Here is a 24,795-nt window from a genome sequence, read left to right as displayed (position 1 = left end):
AGGCTTAACATGCCTCCTTGGTGGAGAACTTCTCTTAGGTGTTAGGAGGGGGACAGAATACTCAGATATTTCATAATGCATCATCTTTCTTGTATATCAAATGCTCTGTCTAGTTTAAGAAAGGTGTGTAGGGTGCAGGGGAGGACAGAGGAGAATAATTTCCATAGAGCGCAGGAAATCTGGGCCTAATTGGGATGTGAGTTTAGTGAGCAGCAGTACAGTGAAAGCTGTACTAGCAGACAGCATAATGGGAAGAAAAGACACATACACATATAATCCTCATCCCCTCGCCCCCCTTAGCTGCTTTGGAGTGTGTCTACACAGCAAAGTTATTTCAGACTAAAGGCTGCTATTCCAAAATAACTCTGTGAATGTCTATACCATGCAACCGATATTTTGAAATGATTTCAAGACAGCGGATGGCTTATTTCAAATTTGGCAAACCTCATTGTACAAGAAATGGCATCTGTTCCAAAAATAGATATTTTGAAATAGGGGCTGCAGAGACAGAGAATAGAGCCTATTTTGAATGGAGAATAGAGGCCTCCTATGTCCACACAGCAGTGCTATTTCAAAATAGCTGAGTGCTATTTCATAGAATCATAGACTCATAGAACAATAGAGCTGGAAGAGACCTAAAAAAGCCATCGAGTCCAGGCCCCTGCTCTAAGCAGGACCAAACCCATCAGATCAGCCCAGCCAGGGCTTTGTCAAGGCGAGACTTAAACACCTCCAGGAATGGAGACTCCACTGCTTCCCTGGGTAGACCATTCCAATGCTTCATCACCCTCCTCGTGAAAAAATTTTTCCTAATGTTCAACCTGGACCTTCCCAAATGCATCATTGTTCTGTGTTCTGCCATCCGTGACCACTGTAATTTCAATGTACATTTTGTGTGTAAACACTCTATTTTGCAATAAGCTGCTCCTGGAAATCTCTTCTGAAATAGCTTATTCCAAAATAAGACTGCTGTGTAGATACAGCCTTGGTGAGCAGTGCTGATTTCATTCTGAAACAAGTAAGTCTTCTGAACCAAGCTGGTCCCCTACCCCATCAGATCATATACATCTATGAGAAATATGGCCTAGAGACTCAAATCTTCGGAGGTGCAACACACCTACAGAAGTGAAAAAACACTTGCTTGAGACCCTGGCCCCAGCAAAACTTTCTTGGTTTCAGTGAGGCCAAGATTTGATGCCAGATCTTAGAAACATTTTCCATAATGGGTGAATAATTGCAATTTGATTATTTGATATGAATGGGAGTTCAGGGTTTTCTGCATTCTACAAGAGTAACGCACAGACCTTGGAATGTTGCGGTTAGCCTAAGGAGAATAAAGATTTGTGACCAAAGCATAGGCACACCTGTACAAAATGCTGACAGCTTCCGTGACTATATTGACTGTTTTTTCATCATCCCAGAAATCTTAATTCTTGAAAATGCAGGCTAGTTTACGATCTATTCAGGAACATTACGGTTTGAAAGAATACAAGATTCCATCTCTCTGATTAGGACTTTATTTCCCTCAGGTGAGAACGTTTACATTTTAAGAAACAAGGAATTTATGCTTCCCTCAGTATAACAAATTTCTTGAAGATAAGTAGTCAGATTTAAATTAAATCAAACTTTTTCCAGACAGTGCTTAGTTCTTGAGAAGTATGATAATTTTGACAAGGATTTCTAAGGAGTTGTCTACACTATCACTTAAGTTGATGTAACTTACATCACCCAGGGGTGTGACAAAAACTGTATCCTCTGAACAATGTAAATTAAGTTGTTGTAACGTAATGTCTACACTGCACTATGCACTTTCATCTCTTGTGGCAGTGGAGTAATTGCATTGATCGGAGACCACTTTGTGGTTAATGGAGTACATCTTCACCAAATACACAACAGCAATACTGATGTAGTGTGGGAGTGAAGACAAGTCCTAAGTCTTTGTCCCACTATTCCTCCCCTAAGGTTCAGAAATTTATTTTGTGGAAAATATTTCTGAAAGAAAGATGGAGTTTTCAGACTGAATGCTCTTAATGTTGGCAAAGTTGGTATCTACTAATTATTTTTAATTTGGGTTTTATCCTAAAGGATAACATAGTCACATCAAATCATGATATGAACAATGCAAACTCATACAACAGAAATATTATTACAGAGCACAGTAAAATATGTATTTATGTGGGTTGTTGTTTGACAGATGATAGGTTTCTTTGCACGTGCAAAACAGAGAAAAATAGAAAAGAAAATTAATAAAAGGAAAACATGTACCTGATATAAATCACCTTGGTTTGATTAAATATTCTAACGGATCATTTATTTGTTTACATTTGCATATTAGCCACATTGCACTTCTTTGGAAGGCGCCTCCATTTTTGTGTGTTTTAAGTTAGTTTTTCAAGAATCTTGTTTCAATGAGACAATCTGAAGCCCACACCATTTTTTTAAGGGGGAGGGATTTGTTGGTTTGGTTTTCAGGTTCCCTAATTGCTATTGGGCAGTCCTGTTTATGGGTATACACGTGAATATATACAGTTATTGTTTGTATGAAGAATTGTGGTAGGCTTTAATCAAAATCCCAGATCCAAACGCTTCTCATATTGGGGAAGTTTGGGTCCAGTAATGTGTGGGCAGCATGGCTTGTCCTGTGTCTCTCAGCTGCATGTATGTGTGAAGAAGAAAGCATCTGTTTCTCTCTCAGGTTCTAACAATAATCTCACTAGGCATAAAGGCTTTTTACTGATACATCAGTTAAGGCAGGGGTGAGCAAAGCGGAGGTGGGGGCATGAAATTTCAAAAGGGGGGCTGCTAGGTCTCAGACTCATCCATCTCATTAAAAATGTTGAAGTATGTTAGTGTTTTTATATATGTGTATTCACATTGGTATATCGATTAATACAGTTTTTAATAAAGTTCTTAATTCAACATACTTATTTTCGTACACATGCCAAAAGGTTTTTTTCATACAAACATAATCAAAATTTCCATCGGTTTGGATTACATTAGATAGTTTAGAGGGAGCTTGCTCATTGGAGGGATGAAAAGTGGGGCCCAACATAAAAAGTTGGCTCATCCCTGAGTTAAGGGATGTGACTTTCCTTTATCAACATAATTATTCCTGTAAAAGCTACAGCAGTTATACCATATAAAGGCAAATTAGATCAGGTCTATAGCGCAAACTTTGGCCCCCATATGTATTTCAGTTTGGGGCATAAGGAGATTTGTGTCTGGAGACACAAAAGTCCTTAGTGTAAACAGAGTTTCACTGAGGTGGGGCGGGAGGTGGAATAAGCTATGCCACTTTTGACATTATAAACAGAATCCATACAAGAAGTACTTAATGTTGTCAGTATGCTAGATCCTTACATCTATACTTGATGAGCATTGCAAGTATGGTATATGGCACCCCTGATATACAGCACTTTCATATAAATATAGATGGGTCCAAACTAGGGCAGGCTGTAGCACTTTGATTAGGCGGGTATAGTTAAGCACAGCTTTCTAGTGTGGGCAGTGCCTTTGGGTGGTGCCAGTCAGGAGTTACTCAAGTCAACAGTGTGAAAGTGGTACAAGCGAAGAGAAAGCCTGCCTTTGTGAGATCTGCCTCTGCAGTGAGGCTACGTCTATTGCTATGTCTACATCACAGAGATCTGTTGACAGAAGTTACTGTTGGACAATATCTGCTGACAAAACTTCTGTCAACAGACCGCAGCCACACATGAAAGGGGATCGATTGTTCTGTCAAGCTGCTCTGTCGACAGAGTGACCAGACTGCCCGGCTGCTTTCTCACTAGAACAGCCAACCGAAGCCCAGCAGATGGGCAGCCTGGCGACCCCGAACCCCTGTCTGTTGACAGAGGCCCCCCTGGAGCAGCCTCATGGCTTTTTTGTGGACAGAGTCTGTGGAGAAAGATGTTCTGCCTCACGGGGGAGAGGCAGACGGCTGTTGACAGAAGTGCCAGGTCCTGTTGCCACTACGTCGACAGAACGATGCCGTGTTAGTGTGGACGCTCTGTGGGTTTCGTTTGTCCACAAAACTCTCCAGTGTAGTCGTTGCCTAGGACAGGGCAGACCAGAGCTGGGCAGCCTGAGGAGGAGTCCAGGCCCCTCAGGGTTCTTTCTCCCCCACCCTCCCCTGGGTGGGCCCAATCCACCCAGGTAAGAGCTTTGCCCCAACTGTAGGGCTGGATCCCGAGTGCACGTCACTGGCGTCCATTGCTGGTAGCGGGTGGCCAGGGAAGCGGCTGTCAGTCTGTGCCCACATCGCCCCTAAGGAGCGGGGCTCCCCGGTAAGCAGCAGGAGGGCGTGGCTGTCCCGCCCCGGCTCGCCCCTCTGTCTGGGGAGACGGAACGCTAGCGCCGGGCTCCGGCAGCCGGGGTGCCCTTCCGGGGCCGGACCGCAGCCGACCGAGGAGCTGAGCGGCGCTATGGCAGCGGTCGCCCGGTGGTTTCCAGCTCTGGGCCTGCTGGGGAGCTGTGCGTAGGTGCTCGTAGGTCGCGCCGCTATGCGGCTGCTCCTGCTGGCCTGTCTCAGAGCCCAGACGGGGAACGCCACCACCGCGAGCAGGATCCAGTAAGTGCCGGACATGCTCGCACCCAGGGCGGGCGACCCCCCCTGTGCCCGCCTCTCCCGCTGCCCCTTGCGCGTTCGCGGGAGTACGGAACGCTCCCTCGGCCCAGCCGGCCGGCCTGGTCTCCCGTCCCGGTGACAGAACCAAGCGGGTGTCTGCCCGGGGTCCGCCTTTCTTCTCCCACCCGTGTGCACAGGGGGGTTCCCTGGGATTTGCCTTCCCTGTGTTCACAGAGGTGGCTCTGGGGTTTGCCGTCCCCATTCTCAAGGAGAGTCTTCTCATGTTTGCCTCTCCCGCTTCCACAGGAAAAAGAGGGGCTACTCTATACGTGTCTTCTCATCCGTAGGGACATCTGCCCTGTGTTGTCCCTGCCTCCCTGCCATAGTCACCAGATCAAGGGAGAGTTCTCCTTTCCTGCGTGCCTGGCCTCCTTTTTGTCCACACCGTGCCTGTGTCTGTCTCAGTCCACTTCCACAAGAGGTGTGTGTGTGGGGAATTCCTTTGTGCATAATTACCCCCCTGCATGCACACACAGTCAACATCCATAAGGTCAGCTGAGTGAAGAGCGGGTGCCCTATAATATGTTTTCTTATCAGGGCTTTTTTCAAGCCTGGAGAAATTCCTTCCTTCAGAGAATAGTGACAGAGAGGAAGCCGTGCTAGTCTATACACTATCAAAACAAAAAGCAGTCAAGTAGCACTTTAAAGACTAGCAAAATAGTTTATTAGGTGAGCTTTCGTGGGACAGACCCACTTCTTCAGTCTGAAGAAATGGGTCTGTCCCACGAAAGTTCACCTAATAAACTATTTTGCTAGTCTTTAAAGTGCTACTTGACTGCTTTTTGTTCCTTCAGAGAGGTTGAGACTGTAAACCCATCCTCCAGGTAAGTCAGAAAAGAAACAGAACTTCCTGTATATCAGGGAGATCTGGGGTACATCAGGTTAGTGGGGTGAGTGCTACATAGTGTGTCTATAAAGTTAACACTCCAGAAAAGGAATATCTTTATCTAAGTCTTCTCTGGCACTGTGCTTAAAAGCTAGTAACTAGAAAGCAAGAAACTGAGAATCACGATTCATGTATTATCTTCCTAACTCTTCTACATTGAGTGATGCTGAGTAAGTCACTTAGCCAACCCATGTACCTCTGTTTATCCCCACTTGTAAAATCAGATTGGTAAGGACTTGCCTACACAGAGAATTGAAGTGCAATAGCTATTCTGGTCTTTCTCTTTTGTAGACAATCCTAAAACATACCTCCTGTTAATATTATGGAACTACACTAATGAATATCAAGTATTTTGAAATCTTTGAATGAAGGCACTATATAATATACAATATTAGTGAAGTATTGTTGATGCTACATTTACCTAGTCTTTCATTATAAAACATGAGAGAGAAAAGCATTATGTGTGTATGTGCATTATCATGTATGTGAGCTCTCACATGCTGGCGAAGAAGCCCATGAAAATAAAACTTAGCTTCATAATAGCTTTGTCTGGTTATGTCTTAAGGTCGTCTTCTTTTTTTTTGTTTTTGTTTTTTGCTTTTAATATTTTCAGATCAGGAAAATAGCTCAAGTCTGCGTTGTGCTAAATATGGTGGATTAATTTAGCTCAACCTTGTTATAATTTGCACAGACTGAATCCCTCTAACCTGGAGCACTCTCGTCCAGCAACATAAATAGTACAGCATGAGTTTAGTTAGCCTCATGACCATTTGTCATGGGTGTGGCCAAGTTTCTTGTGGTCCCATAGGCCACATCTACATAAGAAAACCTCTGTCCACAGAAGTTACTGTTCGAAGGGATTTCCTGGCAAAACTTCTGTCGACAGATTGCATCTAGACATAAAAGCGGATTGAAAGGGCAATCTGCTCTGTTGACAGAGAGCAGCCAGACTGCCCTGCCCTCTCTCAACAGAACGGCTGACCAGAAGCTCTACAGACTGGGCTGTCCAGTGAACTGGAGGCCCTGTCTGTTGACAAAAGGGCCCCTCTACACAGCTGTTTTGTTGATAGAAGACTGTCCAGAGAGGCATTATACCTGAGTGGGGAGAGGTATAAAGCTGCTGGCAGATGTGCTGGGTTTTGTTGACAAACTGTCGACGGAGTGTATTTGCCATGTAGACACTCCACACTTTTTTCTGACAAAAGCCCAGTTTTGCTGGGAAAAGCCTTTCATGTAGACATTGCCATAAAGTTTGTTTACAGCCAGCAGTCCTGCCTTTCAGTGTTCTGTGCTACTATTTAGCTCTAATGTGCCCTTAAATGTATTCTAAGAGCCCAGTAAGTAGTGGAAATGTTAGTAATGCTGCTAGATAATATTGACTTCCTGTTGCCTGGCAAATTCTCTCGTTCGGCACCAGTCAGGTCCCAAGGGTGCCACTCTAGGGAGGTTCAACCTTTATTAGAAAATTTAGGTCCTGATCATTAAAAGGCCTACTAATATGCTTAATTTTACATACAAACTTTTCCAAGAACTTCTGTGCCAAGATGCTAGTTTACATCCTACTCAATCTTACGTAGTTGGGACTTAGAATGGCTGTTAAATTGTAGAAGACAGATGTAGCATGTCTACTAGCCACCGGTACTTACAAGACCGAAACGAGAAAGAAATAAAAAAGTGAAAGCAGTACCAGAGCCTTTTTAACTTTTGTGTGACTTAATAGAATAATGAACGGTAATCTATTAGAATAAAATAGATAACTGCATTGTGGTAGAAGTTCTATATATCTACATACCCTGAACAATTTTTAAATTTGTGTAATGTGATTTCTGATGGAATTCATCCCCTTTTATGACTATTTCTATTATCGTTTTCAGTGTTCTCTTTTTTACTGATGGAAAGCATTCAGTTGTATCAAAATGACAGAGAATTGGGAGCAGATAAAACAACAAAACCATTGCCAAAGTATTCTACCCTCATCTTTCCTATGTAGCTTTATTTTTCTGCCTTATAAATTACATGACTTTTAGCTAGCTTTCCAGATATTATCTGCAGCCTTAGAAAAATGTAAATCTTCAGCCCCTGTATTAGTTCAGGTCTTGTCTATGTGGGATAGCTGCACTGGTAAAACTTGAGTAATCTTTTTAAACTGATTCAAAAGACTGATTGGATACTGTTTTTCAATTAAAAAATGGCTAAGCTGAAGTAAAAGTGTCCACACTGGGATTTGCACCAGTTTAAAAATATTCACATTCAATTCACATTCAATTCACATTGTTCGACTGCAGCTTCCTTAGATAGACAAGACATCAACCTGAAAGTAGACAATGAAGACATCTCATTTCAGTTACAGCTCATATGTCTGATAGAGGGTGTTTAACTTACACATGGTTCTACTGTTCAAGAAGTGGGATGACTAATAATGCATAGCTGAATCAGAATGTCCCATCTTAGTTATAATAAACAATATTCATAGCATTGGTGTAAAACAAAAACAAATCCAGTCTGAATCATGTGTGTGCAGTGTTGTATATTTTCCTGTTTAGTAGTGCTAGCTGTCACATGTTCTGGTTAAACCAGAAGTTCCCAAACTAATTTGGCCATGGAACACTTTTGGCTTGGTAGATATATATGCATACATGCTGTGCCGGGGAGGATGTGGGGGAGGGCATAGAGGGTTTCATACAAAAAAATTGCAGCACATAATGCTCAACATTGATTTAAAAAAGGTAGGTTTTTTAGATGTCTCATTTTACAAAGAACAAAATATAGTGAAAGAAAATCACCTGAAGAAACAGCTAGGCTACAGTTACACTAGCAAGTTGTGCTGATAAAACCCTGATGACTTCTGATGACAGAGTGCTGTAGTGTATTTGTAGCCCTAATGTCCTGATAGGATGGTTAGCAACCCTATGGCTATGGTTACACTGACCCAAACCACCGGCAGCAGCATGCAAATGGGCAGTCTTGAAAATGCAAATGGCTGCTCATGTGCATATTTGCTCACCAGCAAAGGCTGCTGCTGGCACTGAAAATACTGTGTAAATATGGTTCTGCTGGTGAAACCCTCCCTTTGCCAGCAGCCCCTTATACCTGGAAAATATCAGGCATAAGAGGCTGCAGACAAAGCGGGAGTTTCGCCGGCAGAACCATGTTTACACAGCTTTTTTTGTGCTGGTGGTAGCGTCTGCTGGTGAGCAAATATGCAAGTGAGCATCCATGTGCATTTTCAAGACCTTCCATTTGCATACTGCTGCTGGTGGTTCGTGTCAGTGTAACCATAGCCTATGAGTATAAACATTAAAAACTAAGTACTAACCTAAAACAAAGCATATAACAGCTGAAAGAAGGATGGTTAGTTTCTTTCTTTTGTACAAAGATAGACAGGACAATATTGTTCAAAAAGGACCATCCTTTCTTAAAGCTAAAAAACATTTTTATGAAAAAGAAATGCAAGACAAAATAGGTATAGAATTTTATTTTTAAATAGTGTGATTTTATAATTTTTTTTTACTGAAAAGTACCAGAAAATAAAAATAAGTAACATTTGACAGTTTTTTTTAATGAGAAACGTGGTTTTTGCATTTTTTATCACAAATTTACTTAATATTAGGAATGATGCTGGAGAGGTGGCTTCTCACATGAGGTGCAGCAGTGTGTGATTTCTCTGAACACAACTTGTACAGAAACCGGCAGAATTTATTATTATTATTATTATTATTATTATGATTATTTCAGTATGAGTCACATAAATATACTTTTATGAATGTTGTTAATATGCCTACAATATAAATATTATTCAAATACATTAGTATTTTTGATACGCACATGATTTCATATTTAATATTATAGAAGGAAAAATATCGCTAGCATCAAATTTTTTTCACAGAACACCTACTCACATTAGATGGAACCCTAGTGTTCTGCAGAACACAGTGTGGGAAAACCCTGGCTTATACAGTCACTCACTGAGACTGCCAGGTAAGGACAGTTATTTTAATCATGGTAGCTATTATATAATCAGCTTTTTGTACAAAGGATCCAGCTCCTCATACACTTTACACACTGAGAATTCCGTTTCATAAAGATAAGCACACAGATAAGTCTTTGCAGCACTGTGCTTAAATATATATAAGATTTTTATATGGTCAAGAAAATACAGGCTTGCTTTAATCACTTCTGCGAGCACATACTGGTTGATTTACTGAAGTCTTTTTGTATGTTCATCTGCATTAAGCATTGGTTTGTTTTAAAAAATTAAGATGCATAAGTTGTTCCCAAATAGGATAGCTGCTAACATAGGTTAATTTTGTATCATAAGATCATTGAGAGTGATAAATTTGTGATACTGGTTTGTTTATTTAACTACTTTGTTTTTTTCATACAGTGTTTTCATCTTTTGAATTTAAGCTTTTAAATTCCATACTGACAAAGATAACAGAGTCTAATTTCAGCGGTTAGCCACATTTTTCTTTTTCAACAAAAACAACAAGAAGTCCTGTGGCATCTTAAAAACTAACAAATTTATTTGAGCGCAAGCTTTCCTGGCTAGGAAATCATTTCCTATGAGACAAATTCTTAGTAGGCATAAAATAGCATAGCTGATTTCCAGCAGCTGAATATTTGGCCCTCTTTCTTTGTGGTTGCAGGTCAATAAAAACAGCTTTGTAATAAAGGTGGTAATAACTTCACTTATGTTTGGCATCCTTAACGTTTCAACCGTAATCTGCATGACAACCATGAACAGTGATTTAAGAATAAACTAGTGGAAGCAAATATCTCTGATCAGACCATCATTCAAAGAGGGATCAAAAGGAGAGGGAGTGTTAGGAAGGAAAATAATTATTTAACCCCACTTGACATATACTTACCTTGTATGATGATTTGTCGTGCAAGGGGGAAGAGATATCAAAACTTATAAGGGGTTAAGTTATGAAGATCTGAATGAAGTGTTTGGTGAATATGCAGATATTTTTGAGACAAATTGTTTCAGTTCTTTATTCAAAATTATATAAATACCCAGGGAAACATTCACAAAAGCATAAAAACCACAAAGGAATGCAAAGGCTAATAATTGTTTGGGAAAGTTTAGCATCTTACATGCCTTACTAGACCTTGTACTCTGAGTGGAGCGTACACCCTGAGTAATCAAAGGATCAAAGGGTCTCCAAGTGTTAATGCAAATAACATTAGCTGCCCTACAGGTTGATTAGAATATTGGGTGCCTCCATGCATGCTGCAATGCAGATTAGATGTGAATCAATTTTAGTATTGAGCATTGGGGCTTTTGTTTGTTTCTGTCTATTTTCTTGCACTTCCTACCTGGAACTATATTACTGTAGGAGAAGGTGTACATGTGAGGAAAAAAAAAAACAAAGAACAAAACCGAAAACCCTTCAATCATATTTATTTTCCAGAATCTGAAAAAGTGGTCTTTCCCACAAAAGCTAATAAATAATATTGTTAGTCTTTAAGATGCAACAGGAATGCTTGCTTTGTTTTGAGAAGATACGGACTTACACAGCTACCTCTCTCAGACCCCTCTTCATATTAGACAGCCATAATGGGGTCTCTTAACTCACTGCACTTTGAAAGTACAGGAGCAAAGCAACGGAAGCTCTTATTCATAGCTCTTTTCGCTTCCCTTAGGGAAGGTATTTCCCATTCATCCTCTAGCCCTGAGGCCTCGCATTCCAACATTTAGGGTGATGAGTGCTGTTCAAGGAGACAGGAAACTCAGAAGAGGATGGAGTAAATGGGCCATTTTATTGTTAATACCTGTTCACCTCCATTCCAAGTGAGAAATGATTTGGCACCAGTTACACTCTTAACTATTGTAAGATAGTCTGAAGAAGTGGGTCTGTCCCACAAAAGCTCACCTAATAAACTATTTTGCTAGTCTTTAAAGTGCTACTTGACTGCTTTTTGTTTTTCTTAACTATCTTAGTATGTAAATTCACACGTCTATCACTATTTCCATGACACCCTTGTTTAGTAATGTAAACTACCACACAATGAATATTGAGGCAGGTGATGACTATTTTTACCCACCTGTTTATTGAGTTTTCAGTTAGATCAGCACTTTTCTACATTATATACTTCCTAAATCAGCAGATTACAGAGTGTATAGAGGATGTGACCCTGAAAGTATTCTTACAGAGTGAGTGAGAGAGAACTGCGCAAGAGAATGCAGAGAGACACTATGCCTATACATCAGCAAGGACAAAGCCTTGTCTAGCCAGGCACCCCTTCTCCCCCAAGCCCCTGCCATGCTATTTTATGGCCTTCCTAGACATGTATTAACTCTTATATATCCCAACAAATGTCACATTCCAAAAGAATTTGGATAAATGAGCCTGGTTATGAGCACAGTGGAACTTAGGTTCAGGTCTACTTCTAGAAGGAAAACTTGATTTTAGGCCCTAGAAGCAGTGTAATTGCCCTTATGATTTCTGTTTTGATATTTCAACTCCGCAATGGACGTGATCCAAAGATAGTCTTAGATCTGTTGGTGCATACACATTACAAGCTGACATAAGTCAACTGCGTTAATCCCCTCCACTGATGTTTCGAAAGTGATGTCCAAGGCTGGGAGAAATTAAAGAAAAATGGATGTTGATCAAATAAGTATGAATAATTTAAGTGAATGGCTGAGGGTGTACAGAAGTGATTGTAGGCTGCTGGCCATCCTTAAAATTTGCTACACTATTTTGCTATCAAGTACACAGTGACAAACCAAAATTCACAATGAAGTGTATGGAAGTTGTAACTATTTACATTAAAACTTGGAGATGCTTTAACTGTAAAACCAAATCTGTCTTTATATAACCTTTTTTGGTTTGAACTTGCTTTTCCCAGTGAACTTTATTTCTCTCCCTTACACAAGAATGAGGCACCATTATCTGCAAACTATACAGTATGTTTGTGAGGGCTCATCTACGCTAGCCCCTCCTTTCAAGAGGGCATGTAAATGAGCCAGATTGAGGAATAGCAATGAGGTGTTGCGCTGCATATTCAGCACCTCATTAGCCTAATTCCTGCCACGCCAACTTCGAAGTTAGCAATTTTGAAGCACTGGCAAGCCACGTAACCACGGGCACTTTGAAGTACCTGCACAACTTCGAACTGCCCTTACCCCCTTGGGACCTTTTGGGACAACTTCAGAGTGCCCACGGCTACATGGTTTGCCAGCGCTTTGAAGTTAGTAGCTTCAAAGTTTGTGTGGCAGGAATTAGGCTAATGAGGTGTTGCATATGCAGCACAGCACCTTATTGCTATTCCTTGATCTGGCTCATTTGCATGCCCCCTTCGAAGGAGGGGGCTAGTGTAGATGAGCCCTCACAAACATAGTGTATAGTTTGCAGATAATGGTGCCTCATTCTTGTGTAAGGGAGAGGAATAAAGTTCACTGAGAAAAGCAAGTTCAAACCAAAAAAGGGTATACAAAGACATTTGGTTTTACAGTTAAAGCATCTCCAAGTTTTAATGTAAATAGTTACAACTTCCATACACTTCATTGTGAATTTTGGTTTGTCACTGTGTACTTGATCCAAACATGGTATAGCAGATGGAACAGAAAATACTTCATTTACATCTGTAGATTTAAGATGAGTCTCTCTATACTCAGTAGCAGCTTATAAACAGTTTTGGAAATCAATTGACTGACAAAAGGTTTGGGGAAGAGAATCAATGTACTTGTATGAAATGTATTCAAATGTACCATTATTATTATTGAGTTGTATCACTGTAACACCTGGAAGCCCTAATCATAGACCCGTTGTGTTATGCACTATACAAACACAGAAAAAAATCCCTAGACAGTTCTCTATCCCCATAACGTATTGTACTAGGAAACTGACTAGGAAACATGCATCTGACGAAGTGGGTCTTTGCCCACGGAAGCTTATACTCCAAAATATCTATTAGTCTATAAGGTGCCTAAGGACTTCTTGTTGATTTTGAAGATACAGACTGACTCGGCTACCCCTCTGATACTTGTGCTAGGAAAGTGTTTTCATGGGGGAAGAGGGGAGTAAAGAGGAAGCACTGATGTGGTGTGAAACACAAAACAGGTGTTGCAAGTGACAACATGTAAGAAACAAACTGTTTTATCTCTTAGAAAACCTAGGAGCCCCAATCAGTTTGGAACTACAAAACATACTTGCAGTACAGAACGAATCGTGGATTCTGGAATCAGGTGGGGTGGTTGTTGTTGTATTATTCAGATTGCTGGTCGAGACAAACCAAAAGCAACAATCAGTAAGACTAGGTAGGAAAGAATGTGTGAAACAGATCATAAAACATCACCTGGGTTTTTGTATCCACATTAGACAAAAATTGCTTTCCTGTGTAACTTCTTGATTAAAGCATGAATAGGGAACACTAAGTCAGAGAAGAACTGCACCTTTTCATTTTATGTTTCCAGCTGTACTTCTAATGAAATAGTATAGTATAGAGCTACCGTATACCATGGTGTTAGACTCCTGTTGCTTTCCCTTTTCACAACACTTAGCTCTGAGTGCAGTGGGGCTATATTGTCTGTTTCAGGGAATAGGAAGCTGAGATGTACAACTTGATTTTGAGACGAGCTGAGCACCTGAAGCGCACCTGGGAATCAGAAGGAGATGAACTATGTCTATACATATTTTTCTGATTTGTCAACCTTGATTACTATTTTTTGGTTGTCTGTGCATTTGAGTCTGTTCTGGTATGGCTGTGATCTGAAGAAGTGGGTATGTCCCACGAAAGCTCATCACCTAATAAATTATTTTGTTAGTCTTTAAAGTGCTACTGGACTGCTTTTTTTTTTTTTTTGATATGTCTATACAAGAGTTAAATGACTTGGTTAAAACCAAATAGCAAATCAGTAGCTGAGCCAAGGCTGGAAAGAAAGAGGGCCTGACTTCCCAGCACTATGTTCAATAAGCAGCATTCAAATTTTATTACTAAATGTTAGACGATAAAAATGAAAGTGATTGAAGCCCAGAGACAGAACAAAATCCAATAAAGTGAATCCAGTTTTCATAATCAGTTTCTCTAAGTACTGGGTTATGTAATTTTGGAGTCTGTAACTGATGCGGCTAAAGCAGTGTTTCTAGGTTATTATCAAACTGGACCATAACAAATGACCTGATCCAATGTGACTAGTGGACAACGCATGAGTCCTCTGATTTGACTTCTCTCTAATAAAACAGCTAATTGCCAGATTCTGGGACCTATACTACTCAGCATAAGTAAACATGGTAAAATCTGGCCTAATGTGAAGAACGTCAGTAATGAAGATATTCCCTTGGAACTCCATCCTCAATGTGCAAGGAAACAGTAGAAAAAATACTGCCTCAAAATTCAGTATTTCTTGCAAGATTCAGTAGCATCGTAGTTGAGTTTGCTTTACAGCAATGCATTTATTTTTATTCCAGTAGTAGTTGTTTATGGATTGGGTAAACAATATAAATACACAATTTCTATCAGAAGAGAAAACAAACTATATTGGGACTATGTGCCTTGGCCTAATTCAGGGCCTTCCTGTGACTTCACATGGCTTTCAAAACAGAACAAAAACCTGATAAAATAGTCTCCAAAGTATCCTTTCCTTTTCTTCCTTGAAGTGGTGGTATGTGTTTGAAGTGTGCGAAAAGTTGTACTCTTTGTTCCCTGAGCGACAGTTAGCCTGTAATGGAGGAAGAAATAGCACTCTGTAAATTCCAATACTTTGGATAAATCCTGTTCAACACCCTATCCCACAAATACTTTTGTATGTGCTTACCCATAAGCAGAAAAGTAAGTGGTCATATTGACCCAATACTATATGTATAAATATTTTCAGGATTACAGATGGTAAAATTTGAAAGGACTTTAGAAGTATTCATTTCAACACCTTAAATTATAAATTATCTTTTACCTGTCCCTGAACAATCACTCGTAGAGTGTGTCAAGCTTTTATCATGCCTCTAGATAAGCAGTTCTCTCACTGAGAACAAAGTGGATCATGACTCCATTTTAATAGGGTTGCCAGGGCCAACATTAGACTTGCTGGAACCCGGGGGTGAAGCTGAAGCCTGAGCCCCCTTCCCAGCTCGGTCACTGGGGATCAAGCTCCGGAACTCCGTCGCCTGACCTGGGATGATGAGGCTTGGACTCATTCCTGCCCCAAAGCAGTGGGGCTCGTGTTCTGCCCTCCAGCCCTTGAGACAATGTAGGGATTTTGATGTCAGAAGGGGATGATGGTGTAATGAAGATGGAGAATCCCTGCTGTAGAGCAGTGAAATCCCATAATAATTCAAGGTTTGTCATACTTGTTGTTGTCATTGCATATTCGCCACAGCTCCCCACGCTGCTCTAAACAAATGCCCTCCCCCACAGCACCAGGCTGCCACAGTCACCTACCTGCTCTAAGTGAATGCCAGCGACTCACCAGAGCTCTGGCTGCTGAAGCTGCACCAGGGCTACTGGAGCGGCAGCTGCTCGAGCCACACTGGGGCTGCCAGAGCCACGGCTGCTAGAGCCATGCTGGGGGAGCTGCAGTCACAGGAGCCACATCAGAGCCACAGGGGTTGCAGCTGCCACTGCCACACACTTGTCCCACCAAGCAGTGGGGTATAAGCACAGAACAAGTGGAGGGCATGCCATGCATGCGGCTCCAGAGCTGAACCACACCACCGTTCCCCATATGTGGCAAATGGCAAACATATGGGATGCCGCAGCTCTAGAGGCATCTAGGACCCCAGTGGTAAAAACTTTAAGGCTCTGCTTTATTAAGAGAGTCCTTCGTCAATATCCATCTTTTAGTACACCACAAGGAAATCTCCCCTTCCATTTACCATTAGAGTACCATTGTTCTACTTTGATTTGTTTCTGGCAGGGTCAACTCTCTGGCAGGTTTTGCTGTTGATCCCACTGCCTCCATTTGTGACAGCTAGTGTGGGAGTTGGGAAATCTGTACTTGGTTCAAGGTCAAGATCTGGAGCTCTCCCTTTGTCACCTGGTTTGAACAGAATGGTGTTCTGTATGGCACATGCATTGCACTGCCCTCATGGGAAAGGCAAGTCAAATAAATCCTACTTCTGTCCTACAAAAACTACAGCATTAGGGGACCAGTCAGTGTCCTCACATGGTTAAAACATAGTTCAGTATAGTCTGGGAAATAGGGTTGCTGCTTCTGAGGTATAAAAATCCCTAGGGCACCCAGGATGATCCTGAGCCCATAAAATCGGGTACCTAATGGTGTGTACTGAGTACCTCTCTAGATTTCCAGAGACAGCTATCTTAAAAAAGGGATGAACATGGGCAGATAGCATCCTACAGGGAAGATTAGATGAATCTTGTTTTATTACATTAAACATCAGTGATAACACCATAAAGTCTCATATATACAAGGAAGACAGAAGAGAGTTTAATAATGGCAGGGCTTTAGTGGTAGTTTGTATGTAGCAGAATTCAAAATACTGGTTGATCCTCCCTAGTTTGACACCCTTGGGACCTGACTGGTGCCAAAGAAGAGAATTTTCTGAACCACAGGTGGTCAGTGTTGTCTAGCAGCGTTACCAACACTTCCACTGGTTACTGGGCTCATAGAAGACTTTTAGGGGTAAATTAGAGCTAATAATAACACAGAACACTGAGAGCCAAAACTGGTGCCCGTAAACAACCTTTATGGGCCATGGGAAACTTGGCTACACCCATCATATGTTGATCATGCTGGATCACGGCTGTTGAAAGACCTGACACTGCTAGATTAGGGAGGTTTTACCTGTATGAAGAGTAACATTGAGCTACACCTATGAACCGTGCCAGGAGAGAAACCAATTTACTTTTGAAGATTTGTTTGCACAGTGATTTCTGAAATGATGAATAATAGCACTAAGATTTGGAGCTGTGGTAGCTGAAGACAAAAGGAAATATGATTACCTCTTGTAGTTAGACAAGGTAGCTTCAGCTCAGAATTTCTAGCTGAGTTTCTTGGGTTTTAAAGTCCTCAGAGGGTTGTGTTAGAGAGTTATTTTCAAATTAACTGCAACATGCAAACATATTGCTTGTATGTGATAGTGATGTATGCTAATTGGAATAGTGAAGGGGAAAAAATTCTTTCAGACAAGTTAATGCGGACATGAGAACTTGTAAAATGTATGCGTGAACATCCTGATTGCTTGCCCAAGAGAATGCATTTCTACAGCTGAGGGGTTTGCAGTTCATTATTATTTAATTAGGGCCTCATACATTGGTGATCAGAAACTTGCATAAACAGCCTGACTGGAGTACGTGGGGCTGCTCACGTGAATAACTGCTCAACAATGTGAATAAAGGCCTAGCAATATGGCTGTGTTTTATTATTTATTAATGCTTATGCTAATATATTAGTTTTATTTCAAATGGTGAAATCCAAAGTAAAATTAATTGCTATTCAATATAATGGAGAAATACAGTACCATATGTTGTGCCAATAAGGCTTTGTCTGTTATAGTACTAATAGTGTTTCCAAGACCACAAGATGTTTTATGACATTTTTAGCAGCAATTTCTGCACTGATGACTAATGTCTCCAGGACAGATAATTACATTCGTTGGGAGGCTGTTAAGTGCCACAGAAAGGAAGAAGAACAGTATTCAAGAAGCCATTGTATTTGTGGATTTTAACGCCAGAATAATTAATATGCAGATGAGAAATGAACCAAGTGGAGCAATAGCTAATGACTGCAAAAACTGTAGTGTTCCTTTTATGATGCTGGAAATGTAAACACTTCAGATTTGATTTTTTCTTGGCACCATATACAAATTTCCATTAAAATATAGGTATGTTCCTCCACCGGCTAATTACAGTAGAATAACTGTGTGTTGATCTCAGTTTTGAAGTTGGAGAGGGGAAGGAAAGTAAAACCTCACTGATAGTAAATAGATAACTGATCCAAAACCTGTTGTAGTCAGTGGAAGTTTTCCCATTGACTTTAATGGTGTTTGCATCAGGATTTTAACGTGAAGAGTGTTGCTGGATTATTTTGTGCAAAATGTGAGAGCCAGCAATAAGAAATTAACATTGTCTTGATTTTTTTATCAGAGGGGTATCCGTGTTAGTCTGTATCTTTGAGAACAACAAGAAATCCTGTGGCACCTTATAGACTAACAGATATATTAGAGCATAAGCTTTCACAGGCAAAGATCCGCTTCATCAGATGCATGAGTGGGGGGATAGTTTCAGAGGGGTATTTAAAGAGTGGGGTCCCAGTAAAAGGGAGGGCCAGAGCTGACGAGGTCTATTCAGTCAGGGTGGAAAAGGCCCATTATCGGTAGTATGTATGAAGAGAGGAAAAAACAGGTCAGATAAAACAGAGGGGATATGGCTCATTTTCAGTCTAATGTGGAGATGTTAATACCTAGGGCAGAGAAGCTCCTTTTGTAGAGTTCGAGCCACTCCCAGTCTCTGTTTATTCCTTGGTTAATGGAGTCAAATTTGCAAATAAATTGCAGCTCAGAGACTTCTCTCTCCATTTGATTTTTGAAATTACTTTATTTCAGGACTGCCACCCTTAAACCTGCTAGTGAGTGTCCAGGAAGATTGAAGTGCTCTCCCACAGGCTTTTGTACGTTTCCATTCCTGATGTCTGATTTATATCCATATATTCTTTTACATAGAGACTGTGCAGTTTGGCTGATGTAAATTGCAGTGGGGCATTGCTGGCACATGATGGCATATATTATATTAGTAGATGTGCAGGTAAAGGATCCCCTGATGGTATGGTTGATGTTAGGTTCTGTGATGGTATGTGAACAGAGTTGGCAGAGGGGCTTGTTGCAGGGATTGGCTCCAGGCTTAGAGTTACTGTTTTGTGATCTATAGTGGCTGGTAAGGATTTGTTTAAGGTTGGCAGGCTGTCTGTAGGCGAGGACAGGCCTGCCTCTCAAGGTCTGTGAGAGTGAAAGATCATTGTTCAGGATGGGTTGCAGATTGCTGATGATGCGTTGGAGTGGCCTTAGGTGGGGCCTGTATGTGATGGTCAGTGGTGTTCTCTTGTTTTCCTTGCGAAACTTGTCTTGTAGCAGGTGACTTTTGGGTACCCGTCTGGCTCTGTCAGTCTCACTTCCTTAGGTGGGTATTGTAGTTTGAGGACAGCTTGGTAAAGGTCTTGCAGATGTTTGTCTCTATCTGCCTGGCTGTATACAATGGATTGTGTAATGTGCCCTGAATGGAAGCTGGAGGCATGTAGATAAGCATAGGGGTCCGTGGGTTTTCGGTATAGGGTGGTATTTGTGTGACCGTTGCTTATCTGCACAGTAGTGTCCAGGAAGTGAATCTCTTGTGTGGACTGGTCCAGGCTAAGGTTGATGGTGGGGTGGAAACTGTTGAAACTGTTGATTTTTTTAGATCTCATTTGCATTAATATTTGCTATATTAAGGAAAATATATTTAATAACTTCTGGAATAAGAGGATCAGTTAGAGAGAGCTAAGCCCGTTTTACAGATGAGTAAACTGGAGCAATGTCCAAGATCAAATAGTATGTTAGTAGGAGGCTGGGGAATACAATTTTTATTCCTCTGCTTGAACCTAACATTGCACGTTTTTTTGAGGGATTGCAGTCTGGTAGTTATTTTAACGAGCTTAATTGACTGGATTCTTTCATATTTTCTTTCTCAAAGCTCCATAGCATGAGCCCAGTCCAATACAGGAAGGCCTCACCATTTGCAGGGTTTCAGGGGGGCTCCAGGGAGGTGTTTGCAGTATAGAAACAACAGCTTTTCAGCAAAGACTGTTTTATTGCCTGCTATTTAACCATCAACAAGCAACTTTAAGGTAGAGGGGGTAAACTGACAGCCAAACTGGAACACAGAGATAATGCAATCAACTTTAGCTTCAATCTTAATCACCCAAAACAGTTCTTTGAACTGGCTAGGTGGGAATCTTATTGTTCCTCTGGGAGGAGAGAGTTAACGGGAGAGTTTTCAAGGGAACGCTGAGATGGGAAGCTGTTTAGTGGCTCTTTAAGTCCTTTAAACTTGGCTGGTGTGGCAGCATTGCAGCTTCAACCTCCCTTTTAATTTGCATACTATCCCATAGAGGGATCATACTCGAACCTTTTGTCAGTGAGCTGTTTACAGCATCTGAAGAGATACATCATTCAGTGTTTCCCAATGTAAATTGTGTTTTTCTGTTTCATCTTCCCTTTCCTCGTCATCCTCACTAATATTTGTCACCTGTGCTGCTAGGTCCTCATCAGTCAGTTTCTCTGAATGTGACTCAACCAATTTTTCTACCTCTGATTCATCCATATCCTCAAACCCCTCCGCTCCCACATTACGAGACATTCTGACAATCCTTGGAATCGCTATATGGACAGGTGGGGCATCAGACATATAATTGACAGCTTCCTTCCACAACTCTCTCCCACAAGCATTGATGGTTGATGATTTTATTTCAGCAGTTGAGTCTTTGATGTTAGTGATGCAAAATAAAAAAAAAGCAGTCGTGTAACACTTTAAAGACTAACAAAATAATTTATTAAGTGATGAGCTTTCATGGGGCAGGCCCACGTCTTCAGATCTGGAAACAGATCTAGTGATGCAGTGAACAATGTTGTAATGTAGTCTTTCCAGCACTGTCTTGAGATCAAGTGTTTCATCAGCTTCCAGCACAGTAAAAATCCAAGTGAAAGTGCACCTGGTGTAATAGGCTTTAAAAGTAGCAGTCACACCCTGGTCAAGAGGTTGGATGAGGGAAGTCATGTTAGGTGACAGGAAAACGGCTTGCACTTCAGGATAGGTAAATTGAAGAGTGCCAGGAGGGTAGCCTGGGACATTGTCCAAGATGAGTAGCACTTTGAAGGGCAGCCCTTTGGACCATAGGTATTTTCCTATGTCGCGGACAAAACGATTGTAGAACCAGTCTAAGAATATATCATCTGTGGCCCAAACCCTTTTGTTTGAACTCCAAAAAACTGGCAAAGTCTTCTGATTCTTTCACTTTAATGACCTGCAGTTCAGGGTGTGGTGCAGAAACATAGATTTTACCATACACTCTCCAGAGGCTTTAGCACAGAGAAGGGTCAGCCTGTCTTTTGCTGCCTTGTAGCCCAGCACTGTCCTTTCCTCCTTGCAAATGTATGTTCTTGTGGGCATCCTTTTTCAGAACAAGCCAGTTTCATCAGCGCTGAAAACTTGTTGGGGGCACATAACCCTTTTCCTCAATGATTTTAAGAAGTTGCTAGGGATGATCCCATGTTGTTTTGGGTCTGCTGATGCTGCTTCCTCTGTTCCCTTCGCTTTAAATAAATGGCGCCTCTTCGTAAATATGTGAAACCACCCTTTGCTTGTGACAAATGATGCTGCATTGTCTTGATTTCCCCACTCATCACCTAGGCTATGTCTAGACTAGAGGGTTTTGTCGTCAAAACCCATGGAGTGTCCTGGTTCCCAAGGCGTTCTGTCGACGGTGAATAGGTGGAATACAGCGCTTTTGTTGACAGTCTTATCCTGCTCCCCATGAGGCATAATGCCTCTGTCTATAGAAGGCCAGTCTGGACATTCTGGTGGGGTCCTCTGTCGACAGCCAGGGCTTCCAGGATGCTGGGTAGCCCTGTCTGCTGTGCTTCCAGTTGGCCATTTTGTCAAGAGAGTGGCTAGATAGTCCAGCCGCTCTGTTGACGGAGCAGCTCATTCTTGTGATCCACCTGGCAGTTTGGCCACGATCTGTTGATAGAAGTTTTGTCGGAAGATATCTGCTGACAAAAACTGCTGTTGACAAATTGCTGTAGTCTAGACATAGCCCTGACAGTTGTGCAAAATGCTTCCACAAGCTCAAAGCCTTTTCTCAAGTCACAGCACCATTTACAGGTGCTCGTCTCTGTGCCGTGTGCTGGGTCCAAATGCTTAATGCCCTTTCCATTTTTTTCAGTGATGGGATCACAACTCATACAGGACACTGTTGTGGAAGTTGGAGCTCTTGCAGCAATGCTGCCCCTTATGTTTTGCTGCTTTTTTAAATGCAACACACAGGAGACTCATTAATTCAATAAAGTCTAGCTACTGAGACTGCAATGTGACCACCTGCCAGCTTATCCAGTAATTCAACCTTCTGGCTTCATGCCATCACCTTTTCTTCTTTCTTACCTTGTTGACCACTGTCTGTACTCGCTTTTCTCTTTGGTGCCACAATTAAGGCTGTGGATGTTCCTTTAATGGCCTTAATGGGGTTTGTGGGGAGCTCTGAGACAGGGTGGTCACAGTGAATTGTGTGCCTTGGGATGGTGCTGCACAGTGTAACGCGCATACCTACTGGGAGTGGTTCACTGTCCCACGACGTGGCATTTAGAGCACTCACAGAGAGACAGAATGAGCCATCACCTTAGCTGAGAGCCAGGTGGCTTTTAGCTCAAAGTGTAGAGGCTCATGTACCAAGCTCCAGAGGGCTCAGGTTCTAGTCTGCCTGTTAGCCTTTACAACAGCACAGCAGGGAGCTGTGCAACTGTGACTGCTGAGGCCTTCCTGTACGCATAGAGCAATCAAAGGGATTCTTTCCAGCAATTTGAAGGGCAGGGGGTCTGGTTCATAGAGCCAGATCCTGCACCGTGCTGAATGTTTTCAACTTCCATTGATTTCAAAGGGAGCCAATGGCCCTCAGTATCTTGGAAGATCCAGATGTTGTCAACACCCTGCCCCCCACCCCCTATTGAATAAAGATCAAAAGGGCATGTAGATATCAGAAAGGGTCTTGCATGGGAGCGTATTTTCAAACCCTGGTTGCAGAAGGAAGGTGAATCTCAGGGACAAAAGTTATTAAGCAAAATATGTTTTTATTACTCTGTAACAATGGCAAACCTGCAGCATATTCATATTCATCATCTTCCATTTGTTCTATTTATTTTTGTGGTGAAGGGATCATCTAGAAGCTGCAGGTCATGAATGCAGTCTTAAGGATGCTTTTGGCTACGAGAACCCATCTGAAATAGCAAATCTAATCTCTGCAGAGAAATTTGAAGCTGCTCTGGCTATTCATCTTTATAAAGGAGGCAGACTTCTGCAAGGTAATCCTCTTTCAATTTAGCAGTAAAAATAACCCTTAAAAGAAAGAGCCTGAGAGAAAGCAGGATGAATACAAATAGCCATAAATGAAAAATGTGCATACACCCATACATAATGTAGTTATTCTGTTTATCCAGTTCAGCAAATGTTAATAAACATTGAAAATGTTTCTCTGTGGGAGACTTGGTCCAGAGCAGAGCGAAATAAGTAACTGTACTTTTGAAGGACACAATGTATTGTATAATTAAATATTTTTACTACAGTAAGATAAGCGCATTACAGTAACTTTTAGTTTCAACAACTGTGTTCTTTCAGAGGATGCTAATAGCTTAGCTAAGTATAGCACAGGTCAAACAGAAGAAAGGAGAAAGGCTAATTTGATTTTCTGTTGAAAAATGAATCATGTTTTCTAGACATGAAATAACTTTGAGTTGTCAGTCATGCCAGCTAAACTGTAGGAGACAGTATGGTTGCTGACAAATAATAACATCTTCTATTATAACTGGTGAAGTAGAACAAAATTTTAGCCTGCCATTAATGACACACTAGCAACACTGCCTTCCAGAATTACAGACAGAGTCACCAGCTGAAAGTACAATATAGCCCCACTCCTGTGCTCGTGTTCCAATCATATAAGTTGGTACATTTGGTCAAATGTAGTTATTTGTTTATTTTCAGCATTTCAGGAAATGACTGTAGGTTTCATGTCCAAAAAGTCTCCACTTTTCTGAAACGAAGAGTTTTTCAAAGCTTAATTTATTACAGCTGGTATGCGTTTGTATGATGTCCATCAAAATGGAACCTGTTCTGAACAGGAACTCCAGAATACAAATAATTAATCATAATAATATCTATGTTAATCTGTGTATTGTGAGTTTTATTGTGTTGCAAGACACAAAATGTTTATAGCAAAGGCTGATAAAAGGTGTTAAGCCTGATCTTACACGCAGCAGTAGCTGGAAAAGTGAAGATAAGTGAGGATTTTTCCAAATTGCTCAATGTTTGGCCTAAATTTGATAGAAGTCAAATTTAGCCAATGTTACTTTTGAACACGCTCCCCACCCCAAGTGGCTAGAAACTTGGTACTTGACTGATTTAGGGAAAATCTTACTAAGCTAAATAAATCACAGTCCCACTGTTCCTAGGAGCAGCTGCAAGAGTATACGGAATTATATTGAATAATAAAATGGAAATGTGCACCCAAAAAAAAAATCAAACAGTAATATGATTACAAGGATGATTGAACTGACAAATGTAGGAGAGATTACTGAGTGTTTGAAGT

General features: G+C 41.3%; 1 protein-coding gene across 2 annotated transcripts in view; it reads left to right on the top strand.

Annotated features, from left to right (window-relative positions):
- The first annotated feature begins 4,347 nt into the window (after positions 1-4,347).
- Positions 4,348-24,795, top strand: part of GLT1D1 (glycosyltransferase 1 domain containing 1) — a 124,950-nt gene continuing 104,502 nt past the window's right edge. For both annotated transcript variants that reach the window (XM_075012997.1, XM_075012996.1), the window contains exons 1-2: positions 4,348-4,567; positions 23,367-23,515. In XM_075012997.1, the coding sequence (XP_074869098.1) occupies positions 4,500-4,567; positions 23,367-23,515 (217 nt within the window). In that variant the 5' untranslated portion in view covers positions 4,348-4,499. The remainder of the gene's footprint in view (positions 4,568-23,366; positions 23,516-24,795) is intronic.

This window comes from Carettochelys insculpta, chromosome 18 (genome assembly GCF_033958435.1).
Source record: "Carettochelys insculpta isolate YL-2023 chromosome 18, ASM3395843v1, whole genome shotgun sequence".
NCBI classification, from domain to species: Eukaryota; Metazoa; Chordata; order Testudines; family Carettochelyidae; genus Carettochelys; species Carettochelys insculpta.
The sequence above is the reverse complement of the archived record's forward strand: the minus strand, read 5'-3'. Positions and strand labels throughout refer to the sequence as shown.